The sequence below is a fragment of the Scyliorhinus torazame genome, chromosome 18, assembly GCF_047496885.1.
Source record: "Scyliorhinus torazame isolate Kashiwa2021f chromosome 18, sScyTor2.1, whole genome shotgun sequence".
Lineage (NCBI taxonomy): Eukaryota > Metazoa > Chordata > Chondrichthyes > Carcharhiniformes > Scyliorhinidae > Scyliorhinus > Scyliorhinus torazame.
In genome coordinates, this window is record NC_092724.1 from 67,907,121 (window position 1) to 67,923,295 (window position 16,175).

The 16,175-nt window shown below is 44.2% G+C and overlaps 1 protein-coding gene across 5 annotated transcripts in view; it reads right to left on the reverse strand.

Moving 5' to 3' along the window:
- Positions 1 to 16,175, reverse strand: part of eps15l1a (epidermal growth factor receptor pathway substrate 15-like 1a) — a 607,694-nt gene that overhangs the window by 384,612 nt on the left and 206,907 nt on the right. For all 5 annotated transcript variants that reach the window (XM_072482837.1, XM_072482838.1, XM_072482840.1 and 2 more), the window contains one exon: positions 8,981 to 9,066. In XM_072482837.1, the coding sequence (XP_072338938.1) occupies positions 8,981 to 9,066 (86 nt within the window). The remainder of the gene's footprint in view (positions 1 to 8,980; positions 9,067 to 16,175) is intronic.

Genomic DNA, 16,175 nt, shown 5'->3' on the forward strand with positions numbered 1-16,175 from the left:
AGGTCTAGACAACCAAATTTGCGGATTATGAGTCTGCCAGAGGGTGTGGAGGGAACGAGTGCCATGAAGTACGTTTAGAGGATGTTGGCCAGGTTGGTGGAGAAGGTGCTGGGCAAGGCCCCAGAGGGGACGGGGCCCATAGGTCCTTGAGGGAGAAGCCGAGGGCCGGGGAGCCGGCGCGGGCAGTGACTGTGCGGATGCTTATGTTTTTGGACAAGGAGAAGAATCATAGAATCCCTACAGTGCAGAAGGAGACCATTCGGCCCATCAAGTCTGCATCAACCCTGTGAAAGAGCACCCTATCCAGACGAATGCCCCCCCCCCCTATCCCCATAACCCCACGTAACAGAAAGACGTGCTTGTTAGGTGAATGGGAGGGTAATTGAGTCCGGATTTACCAGGACATTGGAGCGGAGCTGGCGAAGAGGCATGCGTGGTTCAACAAGGTGCTGTTGTGCAGGCGACAGATTTGGTTTGGAGTGCTGTACCCAACCAGACTTTGGGCGACGCATTACGACCATGAGTATTATTTCGTGACGCCGGAGGAAGCGAACGACTTTATAAGCAACCATAAGTTTTGGGGGTATTAGACCAGCCAGAACTCATGGGGAGGGGAGGCCGACGCCCTTGCCTTTGCCTCCCTAATCGCCTGCAGAAGAATCCTGCTCATCTGGCAATCAGCAAGCAGCACAATCCAAAGCTGCAGGCTGTCTGTCTGATACAGCGCAGAAGGAGACCATTCGGCCCATCGAGTCTGCATCAACCTATCCAGACCCATGCCCCCACCCTATCCCCATAACCCCACCTAACCGAAAGACATGCTTGTTAGGTGAATTGGACATTCTGAATTCTCCCTCTGTGTACCCGAACAGGCGCTGGAATATGGCGACCTGGAGATTTTCACAGTAACTTCATTGCAGTGTTAATGTAAGCCTACTTGTGACACGAATAAAGATTATTATTTTATTATTAGAACCTGGGGACACTAAGGGGCAATGTAGCATGGCCAATCCACCTAACCTGCCAATTCACCTAACCTGCACATCTTTGAACTGTGGGAGGAAACCAGAGCACCCAGAGGAAACTCACGCAGACACAGGGAGAACGTGCAAACTCCACACAGTGTGTATGTTTTCTGTTAGTTTTCTTTCCTAGTTCATCTCAGCTATTTTGATTATATTCTTAGCAGCCTTTTGCTGAACCTTAAAGTTCTCCCAATCCTCCACCTTACCACTAGCTTTTGTAGTATGTTACACCCTAGTTTCTGCCTTTATGTCTTCCTTGATGTCCTTGTTTAGCCATGGAATGTTTTATGTTTTTCTTCCTTTTACAATTCCTCTTCATCTCAGGAAAATACTTTGATTGAGAGATATTTAATATCTCCCTGATCATCCGCCACTGTTAATCAGCTTTCCGATCCTCTAAAATTAAATCTAAATCTAAAATAGCCTGCTCCCTGGTTGGCTCCATAACATATTGCTCTAAGAAACAATCCCTCATACATTCTATGAAATCTCCCTCTAGGTGACCCTTGCCAATTTGATTAATCCAGTCAATATGCATGTTAAAATCACCCATTATTACCATTGTGCCTTTCTCACAAGCCCTCGTTATTTCTTGGATTACACAATGCCCCACTTTGGAAGCATTGCTCTGGGGCCTGTAAATTACACATATCAAGGTGTTTTTTGCCTTGTTTCTTATTTCCACCCAGATTGGTTCAACATTTTGGCCCTTAGTGCATATCATTTTTTAATACAGCCTTGAAGTAATCTTTAATCAACAAAGCAACCTGTCTATCCTTTCGGAATACGGAGTACCCTTGAACATTCAACTCCCAGTCCCGGTCTCCCTGCACCCACGTTTCAATGATCCCCACCAAATCATACCCATTTGTCTCTATTTGTGTCGTCAGCTCATTGACCTTATTCCTAGTAGTGTGCATTTAGGTACAAGGTTTTTAAATATGTCCTCTGATTTGTCTTTCCCTTGCAGGATTTTCTTGCTTTCCACACATTCTGATCTCCTTTATTAATCTCTGATAACACTCAGCCTCATCCCCAACTTTCACTCCCAGTCATCTTACATTTTGATTTTTTACGCTTCCTTTCTCCTCTGTAGTCGTTAGACTGGCACTGCCTGTTCATCCCATTAACCTCTGCATTCTCTTAACATGCTGACCTGCTGCTTTGGTTCCCATTAACCAATATACTTATTGTAGTTTTACCCTTCCCTTCCCCTCCATTTGCTAGTTTAAAGTCCTTGTGACCACCCTATTTATCCTTTCCTCTAGAACACTGGTCCCAGATCAGTTCGTGAAGATCAATGGTACAGATCACTCCTGTTCCAATGCTGAAGCCAGTGCCCCATGAAATGGAACTCCTCTTTCCGCACCACTCCTTTAGCTGTAAGTTTACTTCCCTAATTTTCTTATTCCTATACCAATTTGCACGTGGCTCATGTAGTAATCCAGAGATTATAACCCTTGAGGATGCGTTCTTTAATTTTGTTCGTAGTTCCTGATAATCCCTAAACAGGTCCTCTTGCCTATGTTGTTTATCCCAATGTGGACCACAACTACAGGATCCTCCCCCTCCCACATCCTTTCAAGCCTGTTAAAGATGTTCCTCACCCTGGCACTGGGCAGGCAACGTACCATGCGGACTCTTGGTCCTGCTTGCAAAGGATGCTATCAGTTCCCCTAATTATAGAATCCCCTACAACTACCACTTGCCTTTTTGCTCCCCCTGCTTGAATGGCCTCCTGTACCACGGTGCAGTGGTCAGTTTGCTCATCCTTCCTACAGTCCTTTTCCTCATCCACACAGGGAGCAAGTACCTTGTATCTGTTGGACACGGTCAAAAGCTGAGGCTCCTTTATTTCTGATTTCAGGGTCCCTCTACCTGCCTCACGCACACCTTGCTGTTCCTGACCACTGGCCAAATTTGAGGTACTTAATCTACAGGGTGTGAATGTCTCCTGAATCAAAGCGGCCAGGTAACTCTCTCCCTCTCGAATGTGCCGCAGTATCTGAAGCTCATTAATTCTGAGCCGAAATTCATCGAGCAACAAACACTTGCTGCAGATGTGGTCACTGGCATCTGCCAGTTCCCACATCATGCAGGTACAGCATATTGCCTGTCCAGCCATCTTTACTTAGTTAATTAATTCATTAATTAGTTTTGCCATGTTTCTTTTCAGATTTAGCAGATTCCTACAAGCCAATCTGGTCACAGCTTTCCTGTGATGTCAGTTTTATTGAGCTTCAGTGGAATTCCTGATACTCACTGCTCCGATAATCCGTTTTCCGAGACTGCTCCCTGGAGACCATGCTGTGAATCCCCGAGCTAAGTTACTTCATATACACATCGCTCCAATGCTCTGCCCGCCGAGACTGCTCCCTGGAGACTAGGCTGTGAATCCCGAGCTAAGTTACTTCATATACTCATCGCTCCGACGATCCGTCCTCCGACACTGCTCCCTGGAGACTAGGCTGTGAATCCCGAGCTAAGTTACTTCACATACTCATCGCTCCAATGCTCTGCCCGCCGAGACTGCTCCCTGGAGACTAGGCTGTGAATCCTCGAGCTAAGTTACTTCATATACTCATCGCACCAATGCTCTGCCCGCCGAGACTGCTCCCTGGAGACTAGGCTGTGAATCCTGAGCTAAGTTACTTCATATACACATCGCTCCAATGCTCTGCCCGCCGAGACTGCTCCCTGGAGACTAGGCTGTGAATCCCGAGCTAAGTTACTTCATATACACATCGCTCCAATGCTCTGCCCGCCGAGACTGCTCCCTGGAGACTAGGCTGTGAATCCCGAGCTAAGTTACTTCATATACACATCGCTCCAATGCTCTGCCCGCCGAGACTGCTCCCTGGAGACTAGGCTGTGAATCCCGAGCTAAGTTACTTCATATACTCATCGCTCCGACGATCCGTCCTCCGACACTGCTCCCTGGAGACTAGGCTGTGAATCCCGAGCTAAGTTACTTCATATACTCATCGCTCCAATGCTCTGCCCGCCGAGACTGCTCCCTGGAGACTAGGCTGTGAATCCTCGAGCTAAGTTACTTCATATACTCATCGCTCCAATGCTCTGCCCGCCGAGACTGCTCCCTGGAGACTAGGCTGTGAATCCCGAGCTAAGTTACTTCATATACTCATCGCTCCAATGCTCTGCCCACCGAGACTGCTCCCTGGAGACTAGGCTGTGAATCCCGAGCTAAGTTACTTCATATACTCATCGCTCCGACGATCCGTCCTCCGACACTGCTCCCTGGAGACTAGGCTGTGAATCCCGAGCTAAGTTACTTCACATACTCATCGCTCCAATGCTCTGCCCGCCGAGACTGCTCCCTGGAGACTAGGCTGTGAATCCTCGAGCTAAGTTACTTCATATACTCATCGCACCAATGCTCTGCCCGCCGAGACTGCTCCCTGGAGACTAGGCTGTGAATCCTGAGCTAAGTTACTTCATATACACATCGCTCCAATGCTCTGCCCGCCGAGACTGCTCCCTGGAGACTAGGCTGTGAATCCCGAGCTAAGTTACTTCATATACACATCGCTCCAATGCTCTGCCCGCCGAGACTGCTCCCTGGAGACTAGGCTGTGAATCCCGAGCTAAGTTACTTCATATACACATCGCTCCAATGCTCTGCCCGCCGAGACTGCTCCCTGGAGACTAGGCTGTGAATCCCGAGCTAAGTTACTTCATATACTCATCGCTCCGACGATCCGTCCTCCGACACTGCTCCCTGGATACTAGGCTGTGAATCCCGAGCTAAGTTACTTCATATACTCATCGCTCCAATGCTCTGCCCGCCGAGACTGCTCCCTGGAGACTAGGCTGTGAATCCTCGAGCTAAGTTACTTCATATACTCATCGCTCCAATGCTCTGCCCGCCGAGACTGCTCCCTGGAGACTAGGCTGTGAATCCCGAGCTAAGTTACTTCATATACTCATCGCTCCAATGCTCTGCCCACCGAGACTGCTCCCTGGAGACTAGGCTGTGAATCCTCGAGCTAAGTTACTTCATATACTCATCGCTCCAATGCTCTGCCCGCCGAGACTGCTCCCTGGAGACTAGGCTGTGAATCCTGAGCTAAGTTACTTCATATACACATCGCTCCAATGCTCTGCCCGCCGAGACTGCTCCCTGGAGACTAGGCTGTGAATCCCGAGCTAAGTTACTTCATATACTCATCGCTCCAATGCTTTTCAGCACACACCTCATAACAGAATTGACAGGGCAGCATGGTGGTGCAAGTGGTTAGCACGGTTGCTTCTCAGCGCCGAGGTCCCAGGGTCGATCCCGGCCCTGGGCCACTGTGTGGAGTTTGCACATTCTCCCCGAGTTTGCGTGGGTTTCGCCCCCACAACCCAAAAGATGTGCAGGATAAATGGATTGGCCATGCTAAATTGCCCCTTAATCGGAAACTCTAAATTTATTTTTAAAAAGAACAGAATTGAGGAAAGATTCAGTTTACAGATTTCGACATCCAATGTTGATCAAGAGAAACAAAGCTACAAAAATCTGATACTGCATGTTGTCCATCCTTGATTGATCACTTTCGCCATAATCTGGCGATCTCAGTCCCAACAATTCAATGTTGTGTATAATACAGTCCTGTTTTTGTTAGGTATAGGGATTAAGAGCCAGGGAGCTAAGGCGGTGAATGGAGTTGAGATACAGATTAGCCATGATCTAATTGAATGGAAAAATAGGCTTGAGGGAGAATGGCCTACATCTGTTCCGATATCCCAGTCAACAAATGACATGAGAAAGGGAGGATATTCAGGACAAGAGAGACAGAAATAATGAGAGGATAAAACAAAGAGAGAGACAGATATAGAAGTGCCAGTGGATATTCTGATGTATAATTAGGATATTGACCACAACTGATGCCTTCAAATGACCCAAAACATGATGAGAAAGATAATTAATATACAAACATACAAATTAGGAGGAGGCCACTCAGCCCTTCAAACCTGCTCCGTCTTTCAATGAGATCACAACTGATCAGATTTTAACCTCAACTCCACATTCCTGCCTACCCCCGGTAACCTTTCAAGAATCGATTGACCTCTGCCTTAAAAACGCTCAAAGATTCTGCCTCCACCACCTTTTAAGGAAGAGAATTCCAAAAACTGACCATCCTCTGGGGAAAACAAATTACTCATCTCTGTTTTAAATAGGTGACTTCTTATTTTTAAACAGTGACCCCTAGTTCTAGATTCTTCCATAGGAGGAAACATCCTCTCCAAATCCACCCTATCAATATGTTTCAATCAAGTTGCCTCTTACTCTTCTAAACTCCAGTGGATACAAACCTAACTTTTCCTCATAAGACAACCTACCCATTCCAGGTATTAATCTCATAAATCTCTGAATTGTCCCCATCACATATACATCCTTTCTCAAATAATGAGACCAAAACTGTACACAGTATTCCAGATGTGGTCTCACCAATGCCCTGTATAACTGAAGCATAACCTTCCCATTTTTATATTCAATTCTCTTCCAGTATTGGATAACATTCTGTTAGCTTTCCTAATTATTTGTTGTACCTACATGCTAACCTTCTGTGATTCATGCACCAGAGCACCCAGATCCCTCAGCACCTCAGAACTCTGCCACCTCTCATCAGTTAGATATGCTTCTTTTTTATTCTTCTTTCCAAACTGATCAATTTCACATTTGCCCACATTATTCTCCATTTGTCTGATCTTTGCCCTCTCACCTAACCTATCTACATCCTTTTGCAGCCTCTTTATGTTCTCTTCACAATTTACTTTCCTACCTATCTTTGTATCATCAGCAAATTTAGTAATCAAACCTTCAGCCCATTCATCCAAAGCACGTATATAAATTGTAAAACATTACGGCTCCAGCACTGAACCCTGTTACACACCACTCGTTACATCCCGCCAACTAAAAATGACCCATTTATGCATACTCTCAGATCACACTAGATCACAGAAAAATAGTGTGTAGGTTCCCTTAAGGAAAAATTACTTCAGATTTTTCTGCAAAGCGGATACACAGTGTCCCAATAAAGGGAATCAAAGAATTGTTACAGTGATGAAGGTCACTTGGCCCACTATGTCTGTACTGGCTCACCAAATGAGCAATTCCCTTAGTGCTATTCACCCCCTTCTACCCATAAACCTGCACATTTGTTCTTTTTAGATAGTCTAAATCACTTTCAAATGCTTCGATTGAACCTGCCCCCACCACAATCTCGGGCTGTACATTCCAGACCCTAATCACTCACTGCATGAAAATGGTTTTTCTCATCTCAGTTTTGCTTCTTTTGCCGATTACTTTAAATCTATGCCCTCTCATTCTCAATCCTTTCCTGTCTTTTAATCTGTTCTGTCCTTCACCCTATCGCAGGCCTTCCCTCATGTCCTTTATCCACCTGGTCTCCTTTCACTTGCTTGAAACCTATTACATTTTTATCTGTTCCCAGCTTTGATAAAAGGTCATTGACATAAAACCTTAACTCTGTTTCTCTCTTCGTAGATACTACTTGACTTGAGTATTGCCAGCAATTTCGGTTTTTATGTGGCCGCACGGTGGCGCAGTGGTTAGCACTGCTGCCTTACGGTGCCACAGACCGGGTTCGATCCCGGGCCTGTGTCACTGTCCGTGTGGAGTTTGCACATTCTCCCAGTGTCTGAGGGGGTCTCACCCCCACAACCCAAAAGGATGTGCAGGGTAGATGAATTGGCCACGCTAAATTGCCCCTTAATTGGGAAAAAAAAAGAATTGGATACTCTAAATTCATTTTTTTCTCAATTCAATTTTATTTTCAATTTCCAACATCAACAGTATTTTGTTTTGGCACACCAGCCTTTCCAGTGACGCCCACATCCCATTAACAATAAATGGGGAGATGGTGGCATTGTGGTAATATCACTGGACTGAGGATCTAGAGACCCAGGGCAATGCTCTACGGATCTGGGTTCAAATCCCACTACAGCAGATGGTGAAATTTGAATTCAATAATAATCTGGAATTAGAAGTCGAACTATTAAAATATTGTTAGTTGTTGTGGAAACTCACCTGGTTCACTAATGTCCTTCAGAGAAAGAAATCTGCCGTCCTTACCTGGGCTGGCCTATGTGTGACTCGTGACCCACAGAAATATGGTTGACTCTTAACTGCCCTCTGAACAAGGGGAATTAGGGAGGGGCAGTAATTGCAGGCCTAGCCAGCGATGCTCACATCCCATGAATAAACAAAAAATAAATAAATAAATCTCCAGTCTTAAATTCAAGCTCACAGATCTGAACATTTTTGGTGGACAACTGGTTTAAGCATCAATCTCCAGGTCTGGTTGGAAAGCTTAAAGCATCATCAGATCCTGCTCTCTATCATTAAACCACCCACTACTCAAATATCATCCAGTGACACAAAGGTAACTTCTGGCTTCTCCTCTCCACCAAAATCTACCTTCTTCAACCACCCACTCCTCCCTAATCTCAAGGAGCTCAGACTTTTTTGTTACCGTTTGTTCAGTTGCACAGGGAGCCATTATATGGCTACAGTTTGACTAGGGTAGTGGTTGAGGAGAATATGATCGGGCTCTCCTTGGGAGTTATCTGCCTGCTAATCCACTATTTTGTGCTGGAAAATATATACACCCTCCATGTACCCTCACCCGAGTCACCACTCTTTATTCTGAGTGTGAGTGAGCCCTAGCAGGCTAACCCAGCAATCAAACCTGGCACCTGCCCAGTCTATGCAGTTCAGTACCAAGCCACGCAATGACTTTGGGGTGAACCCGAATGCTGTTTTTAAACCCCCGTGATACTTCACTTGAAAAAGCACATGAAGTAGTTTTCAGTAGCTTTGTATTTCGAATAGTTGTGCATTTCTTGCTTGTCTGATTGTTTGATCCTGAAGCTGAGAGAAGTGTTTTCCCAATCTGATTGGCTGCAGTTGCCATTAATGAAATGCTCACCTTTGTAGTTCGCTGATTTCATTGCTAATTGCATCCAGCTCTTTGATGCCAGTGAAATCTCCTGAGCCAATCGAACTTGTGCTATCCTATTGGGAGAACAAATAGAAACACCCATTGTAAAGAAGGCTAAGATAAAGACATATTTTAAATATATAATATATATATATATATATATCAATCACAGAATAAGTTAAAAACATATATTTGCCAGTAGCTGAACAGTTATTTTGACTAAAAACAGAAAATGCTGGAATACGCTCAGTGGGTCTGACAGCATCTGTGGGGAGAGAAACAGAGGTTAACGTTTTAGGGTAATGGAAACGTTAACTCTGTTTCTCCTCCACAGATTCTGTCAGAACTGCTGAGAATTTTCAGCACCTTCTGTTTTTATTTCCATCATCATTCTGCTTTTCACCTATTTTGAACAGATAAGTGACTCTGAAGCTCGTGGTGAATAAAAGTCTGCTTAGTGTGAAGTTATTGTAGTATCAGCTTTGCAACGCTAGAGGCTCCCAGTGAGTTACAGTGCTTCAACTCAAGAGCTCCTTCTGATGGCAAAAAGCAGAGACTTCAGCCTCACACTAAGAGACCACTTCAACTTAAGTTCTCAAACTTGTAGACTATTCATTTCTTTAATCCAGACCAACAACATTAAAAAGGAATAAATGCTGGAAAAGTTCAGCAAGTCTGGCAGCATTTGTGGACAAAGTCACATGGACTCGAAACATTACATCCATTTCCCTCTCCACTGATGGTGCCATTCACCTGCTGAACCTTTCCAGCATTCTACTTTTATTTCAGACTTCCAGCATCCACTGTATTTTCCCTTTGGTTTGGCACATAAAAAGGGACAGTGCATCTACTTCAATTACAGATTAGGCTGAATATGCTGAAATTGATGCTCATGCAATGTTAATGTAAGCCGACTTGTGACAATAATAAAGATTTTTATTATCGCTTAACTGCCTATCCCCACATTTACTCCATATCCTGTAGACATTTGTTAACCAAAAGATATTATCACTGAGATTTAAAATTAACAATGGTCTGGCATCCATTGTCGTTTGTGGAGTTCCAAATTTTTACCACCCTTTTTGTGAAGAAATATTTCCGAATTTCACTCCCGAGTGTTCTGGCTCTAGTTTTAGACACTGCTTACAGTACTACATTCCTCAACTAGCTGAACTCATTTCTGTCTAACATCTCTTTTTCCTCTCAATACTTGGAAAACTTTGATCAAGTCACCTCTTAACATTTTAAATTCCAGGGAATGCAGCTATACTTTGTGTAATTTCTTCTCATAATTTAACTCTTGAGTCTAGGTATTATTTTGATAAATCTATGTTGTACTCCCTTCAAGACAGTACAGAAGTATACAAGGTGTGTTGCACGGAACTGTTCACAGTACAACGGGTGTGTTCCAACCAGTGGTTTGAATAACTGAATCGTGACTTCAATTTCCTTGCATTCTAGTCCTGTAGATATAAAGGTTGCCACTCCCTTAGCCTTTTTGATTATTTTATGTAGTGTTCATTATATTTTAATGATCTTTGTACCTGGATTTTTAAAACTTTGATGTTCACTGTCTCTAGCCTTTCACCATTTAGAAAGTACCCTGTTCTATCCTTTTGGGTCCAAAATGGGTGACCTCATTTGCCAGAAGGGCAGTTTTGTTCATTCACGGAATCTATTAAAATTTCCATGTTTTCTATCTACATTTGCCCTTCTATCTCTTAATCTAAATTGTTAATAAATACAATGACTAGTTGAGATCGCATCACAGGTCCTTATAGGCTACGATGAGTCACATCCTGGCAGTGAGAGTACCTGACCATTATCCCTACTCTTTGTCTCCTGCCATTCAGCCAGTTTCCTAACCAGGTCAATATTTTCCCTTGATTTTATGAGTCTCAATTATGGTCTATGGTCTCTTAGAGGGTTTTATTAAATGTCTTTTGGGTGTTGATATAAATAACATCCATGAACGTTCCCCTTCAAACTCTATATTCCCAGGATGCCTTGATCCACTGCAATTCGCATACCGCCACAACCAGCCCACAGCAGACGCCATCTCCCTGGCCCTACATGCACCTCGACAACAAGGACTCCTACGTCAGACTCCTATTCCTTAACTACAGCTCTGCTTTCAACACCATAATCCCAGCCAAGCTCATATAAATACTCCAAAACCTAGGGCTCGGCCCCTCCCTCTGCAGCTCAATCCTCGACTTCCTGACCCATAGACCACGATCAGTGATGATAAACAACAACTCCTCCTCCACGATAGTCCTCAATACTGGGGCCCCACAAGGCTGCATACTTAGCCCCCTTGCTATACTCCCTATACATCCATGACGAGGTAGGTTCTTTACGCAAAGAGTAGTGAGGCCGTGGAATGCCCTACCTGCTACAGTAGTGAACTCGCCAACATTGAGGGCATTTAAAAGTTTATTGGATAAACATATGGATGATAATGGCATAGTGTAGGTTAGATGGCTTTTGTTTCGGTGCAACATCGTGGGCCGAAGGGCCTGTACTGCGCTGTATTGTTCTATGTTCTATCTCAGGGTCTGGTCTGTGTTGGCAAGGCTGCAATTAAAGAACATAGAACATACAGTGCAGAAAGAGGCCAGTCGGCCTAATTGAGTCTGCACCGACCCACTTAAGCCCTCACTTCCACCCTATCCCCTAACCCAATCTCCTAACCTTCTTGGTCACTAAGGGCAATTTATCTTGGCCAATCCACCTAACCTGCACGTCTTTGGACTGTGGGAGGAAACCGGAGCACCCGGAGGAAACACACGCAGACACGGGAAGAACGTGCAGACTCCGCACAGACAGTGACCCAGCAGGGAATCGAACCTGGGACCCTGGCGCTGTGAAGTCACAGTGCTATCCACTTGTGCTACCATGCTGCCCTAATTCTTGCCCATCCTTAATTGCCCAGGTGGCAGTGAAAGTCTTTCTCCTTCAACCTCTGCAGTCCTTGTGATGATTAGGCAGGAATCCAGGGATTATGAATAAATGGTTATACATGTCACCACCAGAACGATATGCAACCTAAAGGAGATGGTGTTCCCACAACCTTGCTGCTTTTGTTCTCATCAGTGGTACAGGTCACAGGGAGAGAAGGCACTGTCAAAGTAACCATGGTGAGATGCTGCCACATAGGACCAGTGATGAAAAGGGTGAATAATGAGATCAGTGGCAGATGCACCAACCAAATGAACACCTGGGTCCTCGACAGTGATGGGTTGCTTGAATGTTGTTCCGGCTGCACCATCCAGGCAAGTAGCAAATATTTCATCACACTCCTGACTTGAGCCTTGTAGATGGTGGGAATGCTTTGAGGGCTTCAGATGGCAAGTTATTCAACAGCAGAGTACCCAATTTCTAATCTGGCAGCCACTCGGTTGATACCATGGCTATTTCTGTTCAGTTCCTAGTCACCAGTGACTCGCCAAATTCTTGGTGGGAGATCCAGCAATGTGACATCAAGGAGAGTTGGGTGGGAAGGAGGAAACAAAATATCAGAGGGTGCAAAGCAGTGATGCGGCAGGAGTTGGTAAAAGATTGCGTACTGGCAACATCCAACCACACAATGGAACAGCAGCCGAAAGGGTGATAAAGTGTATTATCATGGCACATCTTCCACTTCAAACAATGTTTTCTTTGAAGAGGAACCAAGTGCCAAGATGGTACAATAGATGAAGTGCTGCCCAGTATGAAACTACTCTAAAGTTCCATCATAGGGGCTGGTTTAGCACAGTGGAATAAACAGCTGGCTTGTAAGGCAGAACAAGGCCAGCAGTGCTGGTTTAATTCCCGTACCAGCCTCCCCGAACAGGCGCTGGAATGTGGCGAGTAGGGGATTTTCACAGTAACTTCATTTGAAGCCTACTTGTGACAATAAGCGATTTTCATTTCATTTCATCAATCCCTGGTTTGTGCCATGCTGCCCCGGCTGGCAATAGGTAAACCATTGTTTGTCGATGCACTCCTGACCACCACAAAATTAAATAAATCAGCCTATTCTCATCCCAATGGCAAAAAACTTGCAGTTGTGACAACAGGAGAATTTTTGGCTCAGATGTAATGACTCTCATGATCAAAAGTCTAGGCTCTCATAAGTATCGCAAATGGCAAGATGCAGGAGGGACTTTTAATAAAACAAAAAGAAAACTCAATGGCCCAGCACAGTTGCATGCTCGCTTTCATCTGGACTGAAGCCAATGTGGTACTGCCAATTGAAAAGTCTCTTGATCACCTACTCCATTCAGAATTTCGATCTGGTACAATTACTGGCAATGATTTAAAACCGAGTTACTGTTTTGCAAAGGAAACATCAAGTTGTAAATAAGCACACCACAGACAAAAAAGATGCAATTACACAAAGGTCATTGCTCTATATTTTGCTCACTGTACATGTGTTCTGGTACATTATGAAAGCACACAAGTCTGATACATCAATACTCCAGGATCACTACGGAATACTTTGGGTCAACGTATAATCTGCCTTTCACCACTGTCTCCCATCCTCACAGCAATGCATGGTATTGCAGCTGAAGCTCTCTTTAACCCTGGACAATGTTTGGATTATATATGTTATGCCACATGGGGCTCGGCCCTGATTAATGACTGCAGGTGCTACAGGCCAGGTATATTTATTTCGACAATTTGCACTATTTAGATTACACTTAAATTTGCTATCTTACCAGCACCAAATGGTCCTTCAGCCAAAAGCATCTTTAGCAGTCAGGTTTGGCATGGATCATTGAAGGTGAGCCATTGTAGCATGTGATGAGGTTGCCTAGTTCAAGGAAGCCAACCAGCCCAATAGCAATCTGTCCTATGTCAAGGAATGGCAATCGCAGAGCATGACACAAAGTGCCCAGGAGACATACTGACATTAGTGCAACTCATTGCAAAGTGAATTCAATACCACTGTCCATAAAGAAAGCAGTGCCTCTGATTTACATGGCATGTGTTGCAGCACTGCAGGATACTTTCTTGCAAAGCAGAACACAAATTACAGTTTAAAAGCAAGTTCTTAAATAAAATTTCAAACAAGGGGGAAAAAAAACTGAGTGAAAGGCATAAAGCGCAGACTACACAATAATCCCTCAAAAATTCCGACAAGCTCCCACGTACGGCATGACGTACGAGCAGTGACTGACAGGTACTTTCCCAGAGAAAAAGGGAAAACATGTAGGAGAAGGTTGAATGGAGATTTAACAGAGGTGTTCAAAATGTAATAAGGGATTGTAAGAGTAAAAAGAGAGAACAAGAGGGCTGGTAACCCAATGGTACAAATGTTATGATTGGCAAAAAAAGTCTGGGAGATTTCATTTACTCCACAAGTTTTTGTGATCTGCTATGCACTGCCTCAAAAATAATATATAATACATATTAAAAAGAAAAACACTTCCACTGCTATGGCGAAAGCAGGGGTGTGAGACTACGGTAGGTCTTTCAGACAGCCGTACAGGCACAATGGATGAATAGTCTCCTTCTGTGCTATTTAATTTTGTACAGATCAGGTTCCTTAGCGGTTAGTTTTACAGTTTGTATATCTGCAATCTGAAACCCCCAAAAACAAAAAGTAGAAAAATCTGTTTTCGTCACAAAATGAAATTGTTGAGGGCAAGGGCGTTTATCTAACATTCAAAACAAACCCTTAGATCAACAAGCTCTGTGAAGCAGCATTGTCAAGAAATCAATCACATTACATTTTAATTGCCCTTCAGGAACACTAGTGCTCTTTATTGCTGCTGTACATTCAGGGTGATAACAGCATGGCTAAGATGTCCTTTTAGACTATTTCACCAAACACAGATTTTAATTGGAGTTAAAATTCTGTGGAAAGCCAGGATCGAAAAAGCACTGAGCAGAGGAGAACACACAATGCTGCAATGGTTCGTCAGTAAAGTACAGCGCCAGTGCTCAATTTAAAGCAGGACGCAAGGACCTTTCTCAAAATACTAACGCATGGGTAACGTTGTATTGAATAATACAGCCAAACAATGTGAGGTATGGATACAAGCAAATTTGGGTAGTTATGCAGAGGCACAACAGCAAGTAAATCCTAATAAGCCTCTCAGGCCTCCACATTTGTACAGTACAGGCCATACATGCAACTGGCTCCAACACTAACAGTTCAGCAAACTAGACACCTTAATAAATTCTTTTTTATAAATTTAGAGTATCCAATTAATTTTTTCCAATTAAGGGACAATTTAGAGTCGCCAATCCACCTACCCTGCACATCTGTGTTGTAGGGGCGAAACCCACGCAAACACGAGGAAAATGTGCAAACTTCACACGGTAGTGACCCAGAGCCGGGATCGAACCTGGGACTTCGGCGCCTTGATGCAGCAGTGCTAACCACTGTGCCACCGTGCTGCCCTAGACTCCTTAATAAATGAAAACAATTACATAACAAGAGATTATGAACCTCTAAACTATTATTTCTCTAAATCTGAATGACAAGTACTCTGCCCACTCACAAACATAGGCTTAAATTCTGCAGTATGTTCAAAGAATGGCACCTAGTTTGAAGTAGGTGCCTTGTTTCTAAATAAAATTATCTGCGTTCTATGGGGCAAATTACCACGTTGCAATGCAATGCTGTGTCTTGGGAACAAGATCTGACCCATTCACAATCAATGCCCAAAGTAACTAATTGACCAGTGACAATCAGGTTTGCACTAACAGTGCAATGTTGTGGGGAACTTACAACAGGAATGGACATCTTGGTTAGGATAGCTCCAAGTTGTTCCTCAAAATTGCAATATTCTCCTCTAACCCATGGTAGAATTGAACTTTTACCGCCAGAGTGTCGTGTTGGGTGTTCCGCTATACAGACGAACCAACACAGTTGCAGACGGTACAACTCTGTTTTATTACTATCAATAACAACATCTGTAAACTTATGACTGTGGTTCGTTCTTTACCCTTTAACCTGTGGACCCAGCCCTAACACTATCTTAGAGAGGCACTCAGCACATGGTGTATATCTGAGTTGCTTGCTGTGAGCTCTGTGCCCTGAGCTGTCTCCTGCTGGAATGAGCGGGAACTGTGGTGTTCCCCATTATATAGTGCTTGTGCTCTTGCTTGTGATTGGCTGTGATGTTGCGTGTGTGTTGATTGGTCCGTTGATCTGTCCCATCAGTGTGTATGTGTGTTTGCACCATGA